This window comes from Stegostoma tigrinum, chromosome 14 (assembly GCF_030684315.1).
Source record: "Stegostoma tigrinum isolate sSteTig4 chromosome 14, sSteTig4.hap1, whole genome shotgun sequence".
Lineage (NCBI taxonomy): Eukaryota > Metazoa > Chordata > Chondrichthyes > Orectolobiformes > Stegostomatidae > Stegostoma > Stegostoma tigrinum.
This window is the reverse complement of record NC_081367.1, coordinates 44,290,359-44,314,265: the sequence shown is the minus strand read 5'-3', so window position 1 is coordinate 44,314,265 and position 23,907 is coordinate 44,290,359. Positions and strand designations below refer to the sequence as shown.

Genomic DNA, 23,907 nt, shown 5'->3' with positions numbered 1-23,907 from the left:
CTACACACTTTGTTATCTTGGATTCTCAAGCATCTGCAGTTCCCATTATCTCTTATCACTGTAAATACGCAGCAGGTTAAGCAGTATCTGTGAAGAGAGTTAAGGTAATAGGACAATGATGATCTGCACCAGGTAATGGGATGTTGATAATTATAGGTATTGACTGCTTTCACATAGCATTCCACAATCAAATTTCATGCAGCGAATAACCTAAATGAAAATAAACAGTGATTATGATTGGTTACAAAAGCACCAGCCTTGTCCTCCATCTGGCTTTCTTTGTCTGATGACCTTTAATCTCAGTTGGAGAAGAGATATTTCCCCCTTTGAAATGCTGACATCTGAAGCATGAATGGAAATGCTGTTGTCAATTTGAAAAATTGGTAGTTGCTTTGCTTGAATCAAAGTGCCTAATGTGCTGTAAAGGCTGTGTCTCTGACAAATGTACTACAACCAGAGAAGGAGCATTGTTCATAAAAAAATGTAAATTTTTAATTTTTGTGATAAATGCCCTATACCTCAAGATTATTTCAAGCAGAGCGGAACTGACGATTAAAGTAAAATGGATAGAAGAAGTACAATTTCAAAGTGTGCAGATAAACATAAGAATCAACAATCTAATAAATAGCCAGTAGGATAGTTGGAGGCCCAGCAGGACATAAACAGACCGATGGAACAGAAGGTGCATGGCAGATGCAATTTAATACTGATTAAGTATGAAGTGATGTACTTTAGAAGAAACAACTTGAAGCACCAGTATAATCTAAGTGGGATATTTTTAAGTGTACAAGAATAGAGGTACAAGTGCATATATTCCTGAGTCATTCAAGGGGTCACAGCAAATTGAGGAGATTTTTAAAACAGCACAGGAAATACTTGTTTGTTTTTACAAATTTGGTTTTTGAATACAAAACATGGTCACGTTTTATGAAGAAGGGTCCTGACCTGAAACGTCAATTTTCCTGCTCCTCTGATGCTACCTGGCCTGCTGCGTTCATCCAGCTCCACACTGTTGTCTCATGTTTTATGAATCACAGATGAGGCCCCAGCTGGAGTATTGTGAACAAATTTGAGCACTGCATTTCGGAATGGTTATTTATCTATGTGATATCAGGAATAAAGTGCTGCTGATGTGCAGAAGTAAAATTTGCTATTGTTCTCCTAAAAGCACCAAAACTGGAGCAACCTAACATATTCCAAATTTATTGAAGGTTTTTATTATTAAAGGTTTTTATTGAGCAATCGAAAAGAAACTATTTCCTTTGACAAGTCAGTCAATATCTGGAGGTTATAGGATTGATCAATTGATAGAGGAAGTGTAAGTGTAATGTTACCGACTAGTAATCCAGAACTTTGGGCTAACAATTTGGGAACAAAAACAAAGTTGCTGGAAAAGGTCAGCAGATCTGGCAGCATCTGTGAAGGTAAAAACAGAGTTAATGTTTTGGGTCCGGTGACCCTTCCTCAGAACTGATGGTGGACGGGAAATCGTCAGATTATATGCAGAAAATAGGGAGGGGGGTGGGTAGGGAGTAAATGATAGGATAGAGCCCAAAGAGAGAGAAAGATAGTTGGACAGATAAAGGAGTTGCTAATGATCAGGCTGGAAGGGTGAATAGTTGTTAATGGGGACTGTTAGTGACTAACAACAGGGGGTGTGTAGTGGCAGGCTATGTGGTTAGAAGGCCTGGTGTATGGGGTGGGGGGCTGGGACATGGGAGAGTTTAGGCCTTCAATTATTGAACTCAATATTGAGTCCGGAGGGCTGTAGGGTCCCCAAGCAGAAAATGAGGTGTTGTTCCTCCAACTGGCGTTGGGCTTCGCTGGAACACTGCAGCAAGCCAGACATAGATGTTGCCAGGGAACAGGGTGGTGCATTGAAGTGGCAGGCAAAAGGTAGTTCAGGGCTTTTCTTTTGCGAGCAGAACATAGATGTTCCGCAAAGCGGTCGCCAAGTCTACACTTCATTTCCCCGATATAGAGGAGACCACACGGTGAGCAGTGAATGCAGTAGGCTAAATTCTGTGGAGCGCAGGTAAAATGTTGCTTCATTTGGAAGGTATGTTTGGGCCGTTGGATACTGGGGAGGGAGGAGGTAAATGGGCAGATATTACACCTTCGGCAGTCGCAGGGGAAGGTACCTCAGGCCTGTGGTGGGTGTAGGAGGTGAAGGGAGTGTGGACCAGGGTGTCCTGGAAGGAACAGTCCCAGAAGGCAGACCAGGGAGGGGAGGGGAGTGTATGTCTAATGGTGGCATCTCACTGGAGATGGCAGAAATGGTGTCTGATGATCTTCTGGATGTGGGTGCTGGTGGGATGGTAGGTGAGGATAAGGGGAACCCTATCACTGTTGCAGGAGGGAACAGCCCTATTGACTCAAATTGAATTCAATAATTTTAGGACCTAAACTCTCCCATGACCCAAACCCCTACCCCACACACCGGGCCTTGTTACCACATAGCCTGCCATCACACTCCCCCTGTTGTTACTCACTAACAGTCCCCAGTAACCATTGACTCTCCCAGCCTGATCGTTAGCAACTCCTTTGTCCATCCAACTGCCTTTCTCTCTCTTTGGGCTCCTTCTCTCTCTTTGGGCTCTATCCTATCGTTTACTACCTACCCCACCCATCTCCCTACTCTCTGCATAAAACTGACATTTTCCCAACCATCATCAGTTCTGAGGAAGGGTCAGTGGACCTGAAATGTTAACTCTTTTTTCCTTCACATATGCTACCAGACCTGCTGAACTTCTCCAGCAACTTTGTTTTTGTTCCTGATTACAGCATCCGCAGTTCTTGTGGTTTTTAATTAACAATTTGGGGATGTAGGTAAATATCCTACCCTGTTAAAAGGTGAAATTTTAATTCAATAAGAACAGAAATAATAGAAAACTAGCCATGAAACTGCTGTTGATTGTTGTAAAAAAAACTCCATCTGGCTCACTAATATCATTTGGAAAGGAATCAGCCATCCTTTCCTGGACTGGAATACATGTGAGTCCGGACCCAGAACAATGTGGTCGACTCTTACTTGCCCTTTGGGGAATTAGGGATGTGTAATAAAATGCTTGCCTAACCAACAATACCCATATCGCATGAGTACTAAAAAATTGCAAAGAAACTAGACTGGAAATGAATAGGAAATAAGTCACATGGAGGGTTGTTAAATTCTACACTATTTGAAATGGTAGTAGAACCTGGCTGTTTTTGAACTTGTAAAAGGCAAATGAATGCATATTCCATGAAAACTAATTTGGAGGGTTTCAGGGAGAAAGCGGAGTTGTAGAACTGGACTCCATTGCTCTTTCAAAGAACCTTGCAATATAGAAGAGTCTCTACGATCTTCAGAAGTATCCAGAACTTGATACTTACTTTGTGCTTTATAGATACACTGTTTCCAAAGAATGAGAAAACTACTTTGCACCAAAAACATTGCCTTTCCTGAAAATATGTAAGACATCAATGACATTATATTGCTGGTGTAAACACAGATGCCATTGGATGCAATTTGTATTAACAAATTTAAGTCAGGTGTAAATAATCTTTCAAAATGGAGCCAATTTCCAACAATGCAGCCTATGTAAAACTGAAGAGATATGGGTAAAGGATCCAATGCAGGCTTTTACTTTAGGTTTTACAATAAAGATGAATGGGTATTTAAGTTGTTTAGGTCACAAATGGGTCTCCTGCTCTGTCAAACACAAAGCAGCTCAAAAAATATTCCATATGTGGCAAATCTGAAATAAAAACAATAACAGCAACATTTAGCAGGTTACACAGCACCTGAAGAGAAAGGAAGGTGGGGCTAGCTATTCAGCTGTTCAGATATTTTGTCAGAATTGGAAGTCTTCAATGAGGACCAAAATTCAACCACAGCATGCTCTTCACACAGAATGAAAGGCTCTCAAATGTTCTTTTATTCTGGCTGTTTGTTTTCTAACTTGTAGCTATCCTTGCACATTTATGAACTTATATTCGTTTTTTCTTTCTTTAGTTCCTACAATACCGAAGGTTTTGAATTAACTCCAAAATTAAAACCTGGTCCTTGTTGCATTTTTCTGCTTCGCTGTACTTCCTTCAACAGGAATGATTACGTCATATTTCTAACATGCTTGACAGCAACATTAGTTTAGGTAATCAGATTACTCATGCCATTTTCATTATGTTCACAGTTAAAACTTGCAGAAATGTGTACATTAAATATAATTTTGGAATATTTTTAGCAGTTACATTTCACTAATTGTTAACAGGTATATATTATCATCACATGGTCTCTGAAGCTTGTGGTCACATGCCTACTAGGTTCAGTCTGAATATAGGAAACTTTGTCTTCCGATTTCATTTTCTTCCCATCAAAATGTCAAGTAAAATCATAGGATTCAGTTATCAACTGATTGGGACAATATCTTGAAGTGAAATTATCTTGGGTGTGTCAGGTGAACTGCAGTTTTACCTACAAATGCCCTATTAATTTATTACCAAAACAGACTTCTGAGAAATAAAAATGGCATTTCTGAGGATGAATCACCTTTGTAAACTATAATGATTATTTACATTGACTATTCAAACTGAATCATAAATTGCTGAAATAATTTATAATATTTGGTCAGTTTGAGCTGTGCCAGTTTTTGTGGGTTGCTGTATATCTATCAGCACCGAGTGAAGAGGGCTTGCAATTACCAAATAAAAATTCAAGGTAAAACAAGGTGAAGGGTCGAGGCCCGAAATGTCAGCTTTTGTGCTCCTGAGATGCTGCTTGGCCTGCAGTGTTCATCCAGCTCCACACTTTGTTATCTCGGATTCTCCAGCATCTGCAGTTCCCATTATCTCTGCTTTGTAATGCCTGGTTGCATAAGCAACAGTTTTAGAGGTTCTGTTTTATATTTAAATCATAAAATTAAGAGTCATAGTCTTTTTTTTAAAATGTCATCCAAAAAATAAAAAGCACTGGGAAACTGCCCTATGATTTGGAATCCATTGAGAAAAGTTGATATTAACAAGATTTGACGTATCTCTTATGTGTTGCTTCAAATGATAAAAATGATTTAAGTACCATTTTTCTTTTTGGGGAGTTACTAAAATAACATGCAGCATATGAGAAAAAAAGACTGGTCTATGGCATCCTTTGAGAATATATCAAAATATCACAGTAGAAAATGTTGGTGAATGAGGAAGATAATTCTTCTCAGTCATTGTGATGACAATTTAATTACATTGTGCTAATTTACTTGATGTACAGGAAAGCTAATTTAAAATGCAACTTCAGAGCTTAAACAACTGATCCATGGTTTACTATAATGCATGAAGCTAGCGTGGTAATGTTATTTTAAAATAGTCTAATCAACAAAAAAAAACTAATATCACTATCCTGAAAAGGTTGATTTCTAAAATGCGGTTATCCAGCAAATATTTCTCATGTAAGTTTGTTTTCTTCCAACCATCTTCAGAACTCCGATCTAGACAGCATTTCCATTTTGTCTGAAGTTTATAGTATGTAATCAATGAGAGATGTTCAAAAGATGTTAAGGGAAATATTAAAGTTAGACCCACATTTTTTGATCCCCTTCCTATTTCACAGGACCAGCGTATTGATGGATGATGCTTGGCCCACTTCGTCAGGTCTACAAAAGAGCAATGCAATTAATCCTATTGTTTCATTTATTTGCAGAAAAAATTCTGTTTTTGAACTTTCAGCAGTCTTTTTACCATTTTGTGTTGTGACTATCAAAAAAATTAAATTTGAAACTATTAACACTGCATGGTGGGAGTCCCGAGTGGATTAGATCATCATCGTTCAAGAATGTACAACTTGGATTCAGGCATATAAATGTATCGATGAAACATTAACAATTAAACTAAATATGAGTTTGCAATATAAGTAATAACACTAATCTTTTTACCTCCAGACCCCAGGGATAAATTTCAGCCCTCCCGTGCACAAGCTAATAGTTATCTGGCAAACCCAGAGGGCAATTGTGGGGTAGAAATATTTGTTCATCTATAATTACGAGTGAGGTGCCAGATGACTGGAGAGTGGCTAATGTTGTGCCTTTATTTAAGGAAGGCAGTAAGGAGAAGCTTGGAACTATAGACATGGGAGTCTGACTTAGATGGTCAGTATGTTGATGGAGATGATTCTGAACGATATGATTTACAGGCACTTGGAGAGGCAAGGAATGATTAGGGATAGTCAGCACGGTTTTGTGAGAGGGAAATGGTGTCTCACAAACTTGATTGAGTTTTTTGAGTAAGTAACCAAGAAGACTGATGAGGGCAGAGCATTGGACTTTGTTTACTTGGACTTTACTAAAACCTTTGACAAAGTTCTGCCTGGAACACCAATTAGTAAAGTGAGACCACTTGGATCCACGGTGAACCTGGATACAAAATTGGCTTCACAGCACGAGACAAAGAGTTGGTGGAAGGTTGTTGTTCCAATTGGAGGACTGTTACCAGCGGTGCTCTACAGAGATCAGTGCTGAGTCTACTTTTGTTGTCATATAAATGATTTAGATGAGAATATGGAAGACATGGTTAGTAAGTTTACAGATACCAAAATTGGTGGTATAGTGGACAATGAAGAAGATAATCAAAGATTGCAAAGAGATCTTGATCAATTGGGTCAATGGGCTGAGGAGTGGCAGATGGCATTTAATTTGGATAAATGCTTGGCATCACTTTTTGGTAAAACAAACAAGGGCAGGACTTATACAATTAAAACGGGAGTCTTGGGTCATGTTGTAGAACAAAGAGGCCTAGAGGTTCTGATGAAGTTTGCATCACGTGCAGTCAGGGTAGTTAAGGCGGCATTTAGCACACTTGTCTTCATTGCTCAGACCTTTGATTATCAGAGTTGGTACATCATGTTGAGGTTGTACAGGATGTTGATGAGGCCTCTTCTGGGGAATACTGTGTCCAGTTCGGTTCTCCAGTTACAGGAATGAAATTATTAAGCTAGACGGGGTTCAGAAAAGATTTACCAGGATGTTACTGGGAATGGAGGGTTTGAGTTATAAAGGAGAGGCTGGAGCTTTTTCACTGGATCATAGGAGGTTGAGGGGTGACCTTACTAACGCTCATAAAATCATGGGTGGCACAGATAAGGTGAATGGCAGATGGGATTTTGGCAGATGGGATTTTGAGGTTAGGAGGCATATTTTTAAGGTGAGAGGAGAAAGTTTTTTTTTAAATCATGAGGGGCAACTTTTTTTTAAAACTAGAGAGGGGTTTGTGCGTGGAATGAACTTCCAGAGGAAGTAATGGATACAGGTATAATTTCAACATTTAAAAGACATTTGGCTAAGTACATGAATAAGAAAGGTTTAGAGGGATACGGGCCAAGCACAGGCAGGTGGAACTAATTTAGTTTGTGGTCATGTTCAGCATGGGCTGGTTGGACATAGAGGCACAGCAAGGAAACAAACCCTTATGATTCTATGACTCTAATAAAGATTTAGTTATATTGTTGATTTTTCCATTATGTTATGTCCAAACTATTACAAGGTCAATGAAAAGAATATCTACACATTATTTATCTAATGTTCTGTTTGGAGTAAAGTTAGGAAAGGTTTTCAAACTTATGCACAAAGTATGCCGATAATGGATGATTTATAATTGGAATTAATTCTGAGCAATCTAAATCTGCTCCCAGTGGATGAGTGTGCAAAGAATGGAATTATTCATTATCCAGAACTAACATTTCAATCTCACCCAGTGGTAAGGATCGGGAGAAAAAAAATGAATGGAAATATCATGTCTGTCTAATACTAATGTACTTCTAAGGATGAGGGTTGCTGCCCACAAATAAAGCACTTTCCAGTATATCTGATTGGTATAAACTTTGAATTGATTGATCCAACCAGTGTTTATAAATTGAAAGTTGAATTTTCAGGTGCCATCAGTGCCCCAGGACAAGAACAGAGGCAGGATGGCTCTAGAAATAATTGTCTCAAAGGACTATTAATTACAATGTGCTATAATAGAGGGAAGGTAGAGGATAAAATTTTAATGGGCTGGTGAGATCATCTCGATACAGGTAACAGGAGACAGCATGAAAAGTTAACGTAAAATAAAAGAAACGAAGACTGAAATACTTTTGACAACTTTGAGAAGCAAAGGGAATTTGGAATTTACAATATAAAACTGAACCTCAGAAACTGCTTGGGTTTGGTCAATCAATTAAAATGTGATTCAAAATACCAACCTGCTATTTTAAAAAACAACTGTTCCAAACAGCATAATGAAGTTTTTAAACCATAACATGAAATGGAGGATTAGGAGGAAAAAGATAGAAATATAGATCAAAAGATAGGGAATTGTATTGGTTACAAGAAGTTTCAGCCAAGTGATGAATGTATTGGTGGAAAATCTTTCAACTGTGCAGTATTTGGCAATGGGTCCATATCTACACTATGTGGAACACATTGGCAAATGCTGCCTGAAGTGAGAAATAAGGATTGGAATAAAGTTAAGGAATTTGAGATTTCCATCCAGTTTCGGAATATGGAATGAAAACACACTAAAATCTTTTTAAGAAAAACTGTCATTTGTTACAAAATAGCTGGAAACAATCATTTGATTTGTACTGATATAGTATCCAGAGAACTATTACTGCTATTAAATAAGTAATTCATGAAGTGAACAGAAAAAGCTGGATATGGAAAATGACAAAGTTCTGTATTGGAAAAGTCTGTGAAATTAATTTATGCAATTGGGGTGCTTTAATGGAAGATAAGCTCCATAAGCTAATAATAATTAAAGAAGTGTTATTGACATGAGGAGGCAGCAGTTTAGAAGACAAAAGGTCAATTGTGTTAAAACTACATAGGCAATTTACCCATTCATCATTCAAAAGGTGAAAAATGTTCGTAAAGGATGCAGGAAGTAGGACAGACAAACTGAAAAATTATTGGCTGTATTCGCAACAGCTGTCCATGCTAATAATTTACAGCAAACGGTAGAAGGGCAGTCTCTAACTTGAGTGCTGTTCGAAAAAAATTGACAAAGATGTTTGTTGAAGCTTTACACCTTATACGTATCAGGACTATTTGCAAGAATACAAACTCAAGGACAAAACCAATATTTATACTGCATGGTGGAGAATGCAGATTGGTTGGCAAGTGGGCTGTGGCTATCTTATATAATTATCAGAAAAATTTCCATGAAGAATACACCCATCAGTGCTAATTGACAGGTTAAAAGCTAGGATTTGTGAAATTTTAAATCAGACAAGTTGACTGTGATTAGTTAGGGCACTGCCCTGAGAAATGAAACATCAAATGAACTATTTGTTGAGTTGAACAGGTGACCTGTGTGAAAAATTCTCTGACTGCCAAGTTGAACCCAGTGTATTGACATGCGTTGTTACATGTTAATGTATACAATCAGCACATGCAACTGTACCTCTTTATGAGACAAACTGATAATCTTAAATGGGTTGTCAGAGTAATTCCTTGCACCTTCAGGATTATGTAAGAAACATTATTCAATTGCTGGAGTCACAACTAATATTAAACACCGTCTAATGAGTGTAAGGCGAAAACATTCAACAAAATGTGTCTTTTTTCAGCAAGTCCTGAACTACCAAATAATAACGTGTATACCTGAAATAGAGCCATAGAGTCATACAAAACAGAAACAGACCCTTTTGTCCAAGATAACAAGATGAACACGGCAGGCCAAGCAGCATCTCAGGAGCACAAAAGCTGACGTTTCGGGTCTAGACCCTTCATCAGAAAAGGGGGATGGGGAGAGGGTTCTGAAATAAATAGGGAGAGAAGGCGAGGCTGACCGAAAATGGAGAGAAGAAGATAGGTAGAGAGGAGAGTATGGGTGAGGAGGTAGGGAGGGGATAGGTCAGTCCAGGGAAGACAGACAGGTCAAGGAGGCGGGATGAGGTGGTAGGTAAGGAACGGAGGTGTGGCTTGAGGTGGGAGGAAGGGATGGGTGAGAGGAAGAACAGGTTAGGAAAGTGGGGACAGGCTGGGCTGGTTTTGGGATGCAATTGGGGGAGGGGACGAGCTGGGCTGGTTTTGTGATGCAGTGGGGGGAGGGGAAGAACTGGGCTGGTTTTGGGATGCAGTGGGGGAAGGGGAGGTTTTTAAGCTTGTGAAGTCCACATTGATACCATTGGGCTGCAGGGTTCCCAAGCGGAATATGAGTTGCTGTTCCTGCAACCTTTGGGTGGCATCATTGTGGCACTGCAGGAAGCCCATGATGGACATGTCATCTGAGGAATGGGAGGGGGAGTTGAAATGGTTGGCGACTGGGAGGTGCAATTGTTTATTGCGAACCGAGCGGAGGTGTTCCGCAAAGCGGTCACCAAGCCTCCGCTTGGTTTCCCCAATGTAGAGGAAGCCACACCGAGTACAATGGATACAATATACCACATTGGCAGATGTGCAGGTGAACATCTGCCTGATATGGAAGGTCATCTTGGGGCCTGGAATAGGGGCGAGGGAGGTGATGTCGGGGCAAGTGTAGCACTTCCTGCGGTTGCAGGGGAAGGTGCCGGATGTGGTGAGGTTGGAGGGGAGTGTGGAGCGGATAAGGGAGTCGCAGAAAGAGTGGTCTCTCCAGAAGGCAGACAAGGGTAGGGATGGAAAAATAGCTTGGGTGGTGGGGTCGGATTGTAGATGGCACAAGTGTCGGAGGATGATGCATTGTATCCGGAGGTTGGTGGGGCAGTATGTGAGAACGAGGGTGATCCTCTGGGGGCGGTTGTGGCGGGGGCGGGGTGTGAGGGATGTGTTGCGGGAAATGCGGGAGATGTGGTCGAGGGCGTTCTCGACCACTGCGGGGCGAAAGTTGCGGTCCTTGAAGAATGTGGACAATCTGGGATGTGCGGGAGTGGAATACCTCATCCTGGGAGCAGATGCGGCGGAAGAGGAGGAATTGGGAATAGGGGATGGAATTTTTACAGGAGGGTGGGTGGGAGGAGGTATATTCTAGGTAGCTGTGAGAGTCAGTGGGCTTGAAATGGACATCAGTTTCTAGCTGGTTACCGGAGATGGAGACTGGGAGGTCCAGGAAGGTGAGGGATGTGTTGGAGATGGCCCAGGTGAACTTGAGGTTGGGGTGGAAGGTGTTGGTGAAGTGGATGAACTGTTCGAGCTCCTCTGGGGAGCAAGAGGCAGTGCCGATAAAGTAATCAATGTAACGGAGGAAGAGGTGGGGTTTGGGGCCTGTATAGGTGCGGAAGAGGGACTGTTCCACGTAACCTACAAAGAGGCAGGCATAACTTGGGCCCATGCGGGTACCCATGGCCGCCCCCTTTGTCTGTAGGAAGTGGGAGGAATCGAAAGAGAAGTTGTTGAGGGTGAGGACAAGTTCAGCGAGGCGGATGAGGGTGTCGGTGGAGGGGATTGGTCGGGCCTGCGAAACAGGAAGAAGCGGAGGGCCTTGAGGCCATCTGCATGAGGAATACAGGTGTATAGGGACTGGGCGCCCATGGTGAAAATGAGGTGTTGGGGGCCAGGGAATTGGAAGTCCTGGAGGAGGTGGAGGGCGTGGGTGGTGTCACGGGCTTAGGGACTTGTCCATGCCAACCCGTATGTTTAACTGAACAAGTCCTATTTGCCAGCACTGACCCATATCCCTCCGGATCTTTCCAATTTATGTACCATCCAGATGCCTGAGTAATTGTACCCGCCTCCACCACTTCCTCTGGCATCTCGTTCATACAGGTACCACCTTCTACGTGAACATGTTGCCCTTCAGGTCCCTTTTAAACCTTTCCCCTCTCACCTTAAACATATTCCTTCTAGTTTCGGACTCCCTCAACTTGGGACAAAGTTTTTGGCTATTCATCTCTATGAGGTCACCTCTCAGCATCTGATGTGCCCATCTCTTCCTGTAGCTCAAACGCTCCAATCCTGGCAACATCCTTGGAAATCTTTTATGCAAGTTTCAAGTTTAAGCAGGAAGACCAGAGTTAAATGCAGTATTTCAAAAACGGCCTAACCAAAGTCCTGTACAGCCGCAACATGATATCCCAAATCCAAAACTCAATGCTCTGACGAACGAAGGCAAGCTGCCAAACACTTTCTTCACTTTGTCTACCTGGGACGCCAGTTTCAAGGAATTATGTACTTACACTTGTTTTGTTTGACATCACCCAGGGTCCTACTTTAAATTGTATAAAAGTTTTGCCCTGATCTGCCTTACCAAAACGCAGCATCCTCACATTAATCTAAATTCAACTTCAGCTGCCACTCCTCGGCCCATTGGCCCATCTGATTAATGTTCCATTGTACTCCGAGGTGACCTTGTTCACAGGCTACTACACCAATTTTGGTGTCATCTGCAAACTTACTAACCGTGCATCTTATTTTTGCATACAAATCATTCATATAAATGACAAAAGCAGTGAATCCAGGACTGATCCTTACAGCATAGCACTGATTACAGGTCTCCAGTCTGAGAAACAATCCTCTACACCACCCTCTGTGTCCTACCTTAGAGCCAATTTTATATCTAATTGGCTCGTTCCACATGGATTTCACATGATCCAACCTTTTTTTAAACAGTCCTCATTGCAGAACCTTGTCAAATGCTTTTTTGAAGTTCATATCTTCATAAGACAACATCTACTGCTCTGCCAATCTTTTTTACCACTTCTTCAAAAAAGTCAAACATGTTAGTGAGACACGATTTCCCACACACAAAGCCATGCTAATTCTCCTTGATCAATCCTTGCCTCAACAAATGCATATAAATCCTGTTTCACAGAATTCCCTCCAATAACTTACCCACCACTGATGTCTCATTCATCTATGGTTCCCTGGTTTTTCTTTGCCATGCTTTTTAAAATAGTGGCACCACATTAGCTAACGTCCAATCTTCCAGCACCTTATCTAAGGTTATCATAGTGCAAATATCTCAGCAAGGGACCCAGCAAACTCTTCCTTAGCTTCCCACAAAGATTTGGGAGATACCAGATCAGGGTCTGGGAATTTAACTACCTGTTGCACATTTAAAGACATTCAGCACCTCCTCTTCGAGAATATGGACACTTTTCAAGATTTCATTATTTATTTCCCCAAGTTCTCTACCTCCCATATCATTTTTCACAGTAAATAATGACACAAAATATTTGTTTAGTATCTCAACCATCTCCTGTTCCACAAATTGACACTCTTATTCTGTCCTTAGTTACTCCTTTGTCCTTAGTGTTATTAGTAGAATCTTTTTGAACTCTCCATAACCCTGTTTGCCAAACCTACCTCACGTCCACTTATTATCTTCTAATTTCCAAATTACATGTACTCTAAGTGCCCTTATACTCTTCTAGGAAGTCACCGGATCCCAGCTGTCTGTACCTGACATATGTCTCCTTCTTTTTCTTGACGAGAGCTTCAATTTCTCTTGTCATCCAACATTCCCGACACCTCCTAGCCTTTCCCTTCATACGAGCTGGAACATACTGTCTCTGAACTCTCATTGCCTTATTTTTAAAAGGCCTCCCACTTTCCAACCATCTCTTTATCTGCAAATAGCCTCTCCCAATCGACTTTTGAAATTTCCTGCCAAATACCATTAAAATTGGCCTTACTCCATTTTAGAACTTTAACTTTTTAAAATCAGGTACAACAAAGACCAAATTCAAAACATTAACAAAATAGTCCAACCTACAGGTAAGTTAAGAGCATGAAAGTATTTTATTGAATTCTCCAAGAGTGTATTAAACCCAATGTGTTTGCCAGGTTTCATTTTGAAACGTACTGACAATGCTGAAGTGAGAGACAGTCCCAAACACTTGAACGGGTTTTTGTGTGAGATGAGGCTGAAGATATTAGCAATAGGGTCACTAATTTACACCGTGCCTTGGTCTAATGTGCTCAAATTTATTTCCCAATTTAATCCCTCTATGCCACTATATTAATTGATGCAGCACCATAAACATTACCCATTTAAAACATGCCCACAACATTAAATCACTTAGGCTGAAGTGGCTTGGTAACACAATTAATAATACCACTGAACATACAGTAAATCTCTCTACATACCATCAGAAAGCTAGTTTCAATTTTGTTATGCCTTCAACGCACATCAACCAAGAAGAGATGCTTAGAGTTTGAACGTCTCAACTCCCAGCTATATTGCCACAAACCAGTGTCCACTGAAGACAGTAAATCTTCAATTTGAAGATGTGCCTAGAAAACCTAGCACAAACATGTTGCAGGATAATGAATGATGTCCAATTTTCACAGGCAACATGAACATCTGGTAGGTCAGCAACTACTGCAGATGAGTTGTTTTAATAACGCCATGTCTGACCAAAGAGACACTGTTGCCATGGGATTCCACGAGTCAGTGCTCAGAAATATCATTGTTAGGTTCCATGAGAAACAAGTCTTTGATGTAATGGTACCTAACCTCCTATTTCTCATGTACATCCAATATGTGGATGATATGTTTGCTTTATCTAAGTCTTAAGGTGCATGAAAGAATTTCCTTATATGCCTCTCTACAGGTGCTATCCTGTGCATAAATTCATCTTTGAAATAGATTTGTTAATTGAGCTGCCTTTCCTTGATATGCTAGTTGAGAGATCAGCCAGGGGATTCTCTATTACTACGTACTACAGAGCTCCCTTCACTGGTCGGTATCGATATTTTCCAATCAACCTGTTCAGAGTTGTTATTACACACTTCTGGAGAGGTGCTTCTCAAACTCAGAACTCCTGGCTCAGAAGTAGGGACACTACCACTGCACCACAAGGACCCCCACTGGTCAGTATATACTTCACAATTCTTATGTTCCATACATGATAAAGTTAGATAATCAGAAACCTTTTTAAATAGTGCCTGAACCACTTGTTCAGCTTGCGAACCTGATGCTAAAATTGGGAGTATCAAACCCCACCCACCGGGTAATGATGACCCTGATCAGATCATTTCTCACTAAAATTAGCAAAAACCCATGGATAGCTATAAAGGTGGTGACTCTTGATCCTGAAAGTGCCCAGTTTATGCCAGATTACCCTAAGGTTAGGTAGCTCAAATTCTGAGCAACAGGATAACCTAGTTGTTTCATCATGCTACTATGCAGTAACATTCACAGTTCATAGGATGCAGCTGCCAAGATAAAAGGGCATTGTACTGACTAAACAAATGAGTAAGTTGGTATATGAATTTCACTGACAGTGTAATATCAGGTCCAAAGGTCATAACATCCCAAAAGCTGGCAGCTGCTGTCAAACAGCATGTTCATTTGGCTATTTATAAAAAATGCACAGTATTTACTTACCCATCCTGCCCACAATCGCAAAACATACAAAAATGAACAAATTCTGATGATCAAAATGAGGTGGTCAGTCCCAAAGGACAACTACGAAAAATGGGTACTAATGTCAAATGTCTACCACGAGGGGCAAGCCAGCAGAAAAAGTTCAACTATAATAAGCACAGGAGAGAAGGCAACTCTGAAATAAAACTATTAGTTATATATAGCAACTATTCACAAACATTAACTGTCAAAATGTACAGTAAGAAAGCACTGAGTAAGCTCAGACACTGGCTCCGAGAGAGAACATGTCCACAGAAAGTGATTGTGAATTGTGGAAAGAAACTTGTATCATTGGAGCGGGGCGGGGGGGGGGGGGTTCAAAATATTAGCAGTCCAGGAGCAGACGGAAGGCCAAATAGGTGGTGTAGATTGACAAGATAGAACAGACTTGAAGTGACACCAGGTTTGGGAGACTTGGATAAGAATATCAGAATACCTCTGGATCGCAAAAGTTTCAGATATGTCTTCTATATTTCCCAGTGGCTAAATAGCGAAGGGCTGCATTTTATAGGGTTGTTTTTTTGGCTGTGACAATTTCTAGAGTTTCATAGTGGGTTTCTTTGCATGAAGCCCAGCAAAACCTCTCACTGCATCTTAGCAAAACTTACCTCACTAAAATCTACCATGTTTGATGACACCTGCCTTGTTTGACACGAGCCCAATTCCACCATTTGTTCTGCCCAGAACAACTCACCACTGACAGGTCAACTCAGAACGCACAGGCATCCCCGGCCCTACTGCTATCTTTAAAAGGTCATTGTGCACCCAGACAGCACAGATCCAGAGCTGTCTTCCACAGCTCCTCACATTTGCAGTAGACATGGCAGCAAAAGTAAAATTGCTAATCCACGTTGTGAACATGGTCCTGGAAGCCTTGATGGATGGGATAGTGCAGGAGGGCTGACCTCTGACCTGCTCTATCAGCGCTACTGTACCAACCTCCCAGCAAGGCTCAAGCTCCAGCACTCTCATTCTTGCCAGTAACACTGTCCCCAATCACTCTCATCCACACTGCCCCCCAACACCACTCTCCCTGCCTGCCCCTACGTCTGCTGTCTGTTGAGGAAGGCAATTCCAAAACCCATTAACCCTCATAAAAAATGTTTACCATTTGTCTTACATGGACAACCTCTATTTTTAAAAAAATATGAGTTATAAGATGTGCCAAGTGGTTCCTTAGAGACTGGTATATGTTGAGTGCCAATGTCTATGGTTGTGGGGTGCATGTAGCTCATCACCTTGAGGATGGACTGTACCTCAACATGTTGGTACCTGGTGTCCAGTCCTTTGGATCAAATGGTGAACTGATGTGATCAGATCCCCATTCTGACATCCATATCGAGAACTGTTGATAACTAGTTTGTTCATGACACGTGGTAGGATAAAAAGCTGCTTATGAAATGAAGTGAGACCTGCAGTTAATCGCATCAAGAAGCATTAATCCCCCTTAATAGGAACTTGCTGCTGCCTAGCAAGAATTCACCTTGATGCCAAGAACTTAATTTGCTCTCAACATCGAGATTCGTCTTATTGGATTTCCTGAGTTATTCTCCTAAATTTCTCCCCATAAGAGAAATAGTGACAGTATCTACCCACACATAAGCACAGAAGAGGTCAGGGAGCCCAGGTATGCGTATGAGGGGTAAGTGGCAGGGTTTTCACAATATAACAGCAAGGAGAAAAGAATGAGTACCATCTTTAGGAGAGATACCCGCGATGCACACAGGGCACACCCCAAAAGATCCTGTTGTTCCCACAAATTATTTAAACAATAGCCTTCTGAATCTCACCCACCTGTCCACATCAACTATTTTATGGAATGGTTAGTGTACTATTTGAATCAATTGGTTTGCCAATAATCTCAATTGCTTTTTGTTTTGAAAATGACGGACAGGCTGACAATTTCAGCACCTGTCGACCTAGTATACTGTGGGGAATGGGTCAGAGGCTGGTGGGGAGGTGGTGTGCAGCACCCCACCATATTTTAAATGCATTGTGCCAAAATTTCATGGGATGAAATCTAGCCCCAAGTTTATTCACCAGCACAGATAACCATTATTATTAAATTCAACATATAAACCATTTCTAAAATAAATTGATAGAATTTCAATAACAGAGTCTATATTTTTCGTGCATGAAATTGACATTGTTATGAAAGCACTTCAGATTTCATCATTTTTGTGGACTTAAATTTGAAGGATTGTGGATCCCTGGAATATTTTATTAGGAGGTCAATGAAAGGACATTGAAACTTTTTTTCAAACAAGGCAGTTGTGGAAAATCATATCTGTTGTGATAACTGCTTACTCACTGATGGACTCTGACTTTGATCTATGACCCTGAAGCTGCAGCTTTTACTCTGGGAGATTGTTGATTTGAATTTTTCCGTTGATAGCCAGCCTCAGGAAGGAAAGGATCATCTCATCCCAGGTCTCCTACTGTTGGGGATCCAGCGGGACACTGGCTACCCTGGCTCTATTTCATCTTGGATTGCCCCCCTGAAGTGGGCTCCCCACCACCACAACCTCTCTCACCAAGCTTCCCCAAACCCACAACCAAACACTCACAGACACACACACACACACACACACACTCATACACACACACACAAACACCACGGATGCTGCGATTCCCAAGCAAGTTGCATTGAGAAGAATGATGGAGACATCTGTTTGCTTTGGTGAGACCTATCTTTATGCAACAGAACATTAGTCTGACAGCTTGAGCATCTTAGTTTACTTTTTGTTTGCTTTGTGTTTCAAAGATTAAGATTTATTGGCCGGAAGTGTTTTCTTCCCAAATTGAATATCTGAGAGATATCATTTACTTCACCCCTTTACCGTGGGTGTGTTTGTTTATGGTTATTTAGAGGGGTAGCCAGTTTGTAATATAAATATTATGTGTCTTAAACCTCTTTTGAATTGTTTTATTCATTGATGGGATGAGGGTGTTGCTGGCTAGACAACATTTATTGCCCATCCCTAATTGTCCAGAGGGCAATTAAGAGTCAACCACATTGCTGAGAGTTTGGAGTCACATGTAGGCCAGACCAGGTAAGGATGGCAGATTCCTTCCCTAAAGGACATCAGTGAACCAGATGGGTTTTTCCAACAATCTACAACGGATTAACAATCATCATTAGATTCTCAATTCCAGATATTTATTGAAATCAAATTCCACCATCTGCTGTGGCATGATTCACACTCCGGTCTCCAGAACATTATCTGCTTCTCTGGGTTAACAGTCCAGTGATAATACCAATTGGCTGTCGGCTCCCACTGTGTTTATTAAGCAAACTTGGTGGATAGATCTTTTCATTTTAAATCTAAAATAGAGAATGTGTTCAATTAGTCATATCGGGGACTGGGTAAAACCACGGTTAAATGTCTGTGTGGTGTTTGCATGTTGTCCTCATGTCTGCGTGGGTTTCCACCAAATGCTCCAGTTTCCTCCCACAGTCCAAAGACGGCATGTTAGGTGGACTAGCTATGGTAAATGTGAGGTTATGGGGATAGGGCAGGGATGGGCTATGGGATGCTCTTTGGACAGTTGTTACAGACTTATTGGGCTGAATGGTTTCTATCTGCTTTGTAGGGATTCTATGATTACATATACTATATATTGTGACTTGTGGAGTAGTGGGACTAGATAAAAATATCAGTGCACTCATCCCATTATAGACATGACAATTAAAAAAAAAGTTAATCAAGCATATTCAGAGGCAGTAGAAACTGCCGATGCTGGAGTCTGAGATAACAAGGTGTAGAGCTGGATGAACACAGCAAGGCAGGCAACATCAGAGAAGCAGGAAAGCTGAAGTTTTGGGTCTGGGCCCTTCTTCAGAAAAAAATTTAACCAAACGTATTCCATCATTTTACATCATGTGTGAAGTCCCTCACTCCTAACAAAATTCAACAACTACACCACAATACTGTCACATAAAACCTGCCCTACTTCTTCCTTTCTTGCAAATTTTGATACCAAAAAGAAATCCAAACTTGCAAATGTTTTAAGAGGAAATTTCAGGGTGGAAAGAAGTTATGGCACAGAGCTAACTTTTGGATAGGCAGGGGAATAAGTTTAAAAAATGAAATATGTTGAATCTTCAGTGAAGGGATGATGGAACATACTGAAGTGGCCAGTCCTCCCTCAGCATTTAATTACATTTAAATGCTAACATTGCAAATATCTGAAATTTAATGTAAATTAATTTGAAAATACTTTTCTTTGAAAGCACAGACAAATTGTGTGATCATGACTTTTGCTTAAATCTCTTGGGGAAAAGACTGAAAGGTGAATATTTTCAATGCAACTTAGCTTATGGAACAACAACTGTACCAGCAAATCACCAATTTAAAATGAACCCTAAAATGCGAAGACTTCTAAAGGTTTTAGGTTTCACAGCTCTGTGTAACCAGAGTGACGATTTATTTACAGACCAAGACTATGAATGTTAAAAGAGAACTAAACCATTGTCAGAGATAATGGGAACTGCAGATGCTGGAGAATTCCAGGATAACAAAATGTGAGGCTGGATGAACACAGCAGGCCAAGCAGCATCTCAGGAGCACAAAAGCTGACGTTTCGGGCCTAGACCCTTCATCAGAGAGGGGGATGGGGAGAGGGAACTGGAATAAATAGGGAGAGAGGGGGAGGCGGACCGAAGATGGAGAGTAAAGAAGATAGGTGGAGAGAGTGTAGGTGGGGAGGTAGGGAGGGGATAGGTCAGTCCAGGGAAGACGGACAGGTCAAGGAGGTGGGATGAGGTTAGTAGGTAGCTGGGGGTGCGGCTTGGGGTGGGAGGAAGGGATGGGTGAGAGGAAGAACCGGTTAGGGAGGCAGAGACAGGTTGGACTGGTTTTGGGATGCAGTGGGTGGGGGGGGGGGGGGAAGAGCTGGGCTGGTTGTGTGGTGCAGTGGAGGGAGGGGACGAACTGGGCTGGTTTAGGGATGCAGTAGGGGAAGGGGAGATTTTGAAACTGGTGAAGTCCACATTGATACCATATGGCTGCAGGGTTCCCAGGCGGAATATGAGTTGCTGTTCCTGCAACCTTCGGGTGGCATCATTGTGGCACTGCAGGAGGCCCATGATGGACATGTCATCTAGAGAATGGGAGGGGGAGTGGAAATGGTTTGCGACTGGGAGGTGCAGTTGTTTGTTGCGGACTGAGCAGAGGTGTTCTGCAAAGCGGTCCCCAAGCCTCCGCTTGGTTTCCCCAATGTAGAGGGAGCCGCACCGGGTACAGTGGATGCAGTATACCACATTGGCAGATGTGCAGGTGAACCTCTGCTTAATGTGGAATGTCATCTTGGGGCCTGGGATGGAGGTGAGGGAGGAGGTGTGGGGACAAGTGTAGCATTTCCTGCGGTTGCAGGGGAAGGTGCCGGGTGTGGTGGGGTTGGAGAGCAGTGTGGAGCGAACAAGGGAACAAGGGAGTCACGGAGAGAGTGGTCTCTCCGGAAAGCTGACAGGGGAGGGGATGGAAAAATGTCTTGGGTGGTGGGGTCGGATTGTAAATGGCGGAAGTGTTGGAGGATAATGCGTTGTATCCGGAGGTTGGTAGGGTGGTGTGTGTAAACCATTGTCAGACTAGTTATAGAAAGTCAGTTTACACAACACTACAATGTCGCTAATTACTGGGCTGTGATAATGGGAACTGCAGATGCTGGAGAATCCAAGACAACAAAGTGTGGAGCTGGAGGAACACAGCAGGCCAAGCAGCATCTTAGGAGCGCAAAAGCTGATGTTTCGGGCCTAGAACCTTCATCAGAGAGGGGGATGGGGAGGGGGTTCTGGAATAAATAGGGAGAGAACGGGGAGGCAGACCGAAGATGGAGAGAACCACGAGAGAGTTGCAGTGGGAGAGAGATTCCCTGAGGTTGGTCCGGAGGGAGGAGGGTAACTTCTTCAGGTTATTTTTGTGCTCCTGAGATGCTGCTTGGCCTGCTATGTTCATCCAGCTCCACACTTTGTTATCTTAATTACTGCGCTGTACCTGGCACCTTTTCATTTTTACAGCTTGGCTTACAACAGAATCGAGATGTTCCATGGTTTGATACCTTAATTTGTCTTGATATTTCATTAACCAAAACCTGTCTTTCATTTCCATTACATTTGCAATGTCGTGTAAAAACCAGAAAGGAACACTAATGACAGTTTAAGAACAATATTAGATTTCAGCTTCAAACCAGATTTGGTATTACAAACAGCAAGGGCTACTTGAGGTCACAATCAAGAACGACTCTCTTGCCCAATGATTGCTTTTCAGATTCAAAGACGAACAACAAATTTATCAATATACTTTAATTTTTCAAGAATCTACACAAAACAAAATAGATTTTCATACATTGTTAAAAAATATTTCTGGATACCATTTAGTGTCTGCTGAGAGATTCACTTCTATTGAGTAAAATATGCCGGGCCTTGTGAAGTAAACTGTCATTTGGTTTAATTCACGTATTGGTTAGTTGAATCATTCTGGTTACCTCTTTACTGTACGTCTCTCAGTTGACAGGATGGGAGATACCAAGCTTTGAATCTCTCCAATATGCAGGTTGGAGGGAAGAGGATCGATACCCTGCCATGATTGATGGATACTCTCCTCTACCTTCATCTTAAATCTGGTCTGCAATCAACCGGCAAATCCCCAAAACTGATAATCTGACCAGCTTAAATGGGAAGTGGATGAAAATAACAATGAGAATCCACAGTTACATGTGGGATTTTTGGTTTCTCCACATCATCTTCCCACTAAATATTGGGGCAAATTCATTCATTGAAGACAAAAACAAATTGTGATATAAGCATTTTGTTCTCTCCAAGACCCAAACAGTTAATCTTTGTTCAGTCTCTTCCCTGGGAAAATACAAACCCATTCTTCATCATTTCAGTATATTTATCAATACTGAAAAGGGCATTCATAACCCAGTTGCCAGAATTAGGCTGGGAATGTACAAGCTCAAAACAAAATAGCATCTTGCAATTTTCAAAATTAAATATTTTAAATCTTTTTAAACAACTGACACTAAACAAAATAAAGTGATGCTTGCACTTCAGCAAGTTATAAGTATCAGGTTGACATTGTTATCTGATCTATGACTTAATCATAACCAAAGTAACTTGTCACTTCAAAGTAGCTACAATTTACCAGGTTCCTCGTCAGATCTGAAGGCAGTCAGATGAATCCTGATCCTGATTTCAAATATGGTTTAAGAGGGTTTATTTGGGTCATCCAAGATCAAACACAGGATATGGCAATGATTTAATTCATATTATGACTATGTCCACTGCAGTCGCAATATTGTGGAATCAACTTTGAAACTGTGAAATTGGCTTATTCTGAATCCCCTGACAAATACTAAATGACATCCAAATATGGCAAATTGAGAATGATTAAACAAAAAGTACTGAATATCAGTAAAATTTCCAAAAGTAATCAAATTTTCCCATTCAATGTTAGGAGCCGCTACGTTAATGCGAAACAACCAACTACCAAATGACAAACAACAACAAAAGAGAAGTTGCTGGAAAAACTCAGCAGGTCTGGCAGCTTCTGAGAAGAAAAGATCAGAGTTAATATTTCGGGTCCAGTGACCCTTTCTTAGAATATACCAAATGACAAAGACACACAGAAAATCTACCTTTCCCAAATACAAAGAAACAAATTAACACTGATTTTTGTGAACATGGGATGAGAAAACATGAGCAATACACAAAATATGTCAGAACAAACCATGTGACAAAGGATTAGCAGTATTTTTAGGTAACTATGTTCCTATGAAGGTCGATATCTTCATTCACCAATAGCAGTGTCCTAATCTTACCTTGAAGGCACATTGCGATAGCAAAATCCATGGCCCAACTGACTAATGCCATCAATAATCCAAGCAGTATCAGGAAGATCCAATCTTCTCCCACTTTTGAGATAAGGAATGTTTGACATCGCACACTACATACTGTGGGCAAATGAGGGGACAATTATTACATAATATAGTGGATTATTAAATAGTACAACTCACAAATGATTAATTTAATAGGTAACCAACTAGCAAAATGGAGTAAGTCTGTATGTTCAGTAGAAAACAGTTTAATGAACTATATTGCTACCTCAATACAAATTAAGTGCGAAATTTCTTCACTACACATATGTTGTTGTGAAAATCTAATTCATGGTTTGTGTGTTTTGGAATATGAATTGTAATTTAGGAATTAAAGTTGTGTTTTGCCAAACAATTAATGAATATAAATGGCGAATGGCTGTGATGATCAAGAATGCAAATTTCGTGATGGGCTACTAACCAGACCTAATAAAAATATTCCTTTTAATTTCAACAATTAAATATTTTTAAAGAAGATTGTGGTCAATCTCTTGCCCCAGATTTTCCAGTAGGAATAACTCCATGTGTCAAATTGACACTCTCAGAACTACTGGAGTCTGTGTGTAGTCAAAAATAGAGATCCTTACATTGCTTCTGCACAAGTGATTGTATGCTTCTCCAGAAGATGTGCAGTAGAAACATTCCGTATCTTCCAAACCCAACAGTGAAGCCTTTAAGAAATCAATGAATTGATGGAAACTTTCATTTCTATGATGTTACTACCACTGCTAAAATCTCTTG

The 23,907-nt window shown here is 41.0% G+C and overlaps 1 protein-coding gene across 4 annotated transcripts in view; it reads right to left on the bottom strand.

Annotated features, from left to right (window-relative positions):
• Positions 1-23,907, bottom strand: part of clcn2c (chloride channel 2c) — a 565,311-nt gene that overhangs the window by 304,635 nt on the left and 236,769 nt on the right. For all 4 annotated transcript variants that reach the window (XM_048542200.2, XM_048542201.2, XM_048542202.2 and 1 more), the window contains one exon: positions 23,113-23,244. In XM_048542200.2, the coding sequence (XP_048398157.1) occupies positions 23,113-23,244 (132 nt within the window). The remainder of the gene's footprint in view (positions 1-23,112; positions 23,245-23,907) is intronic.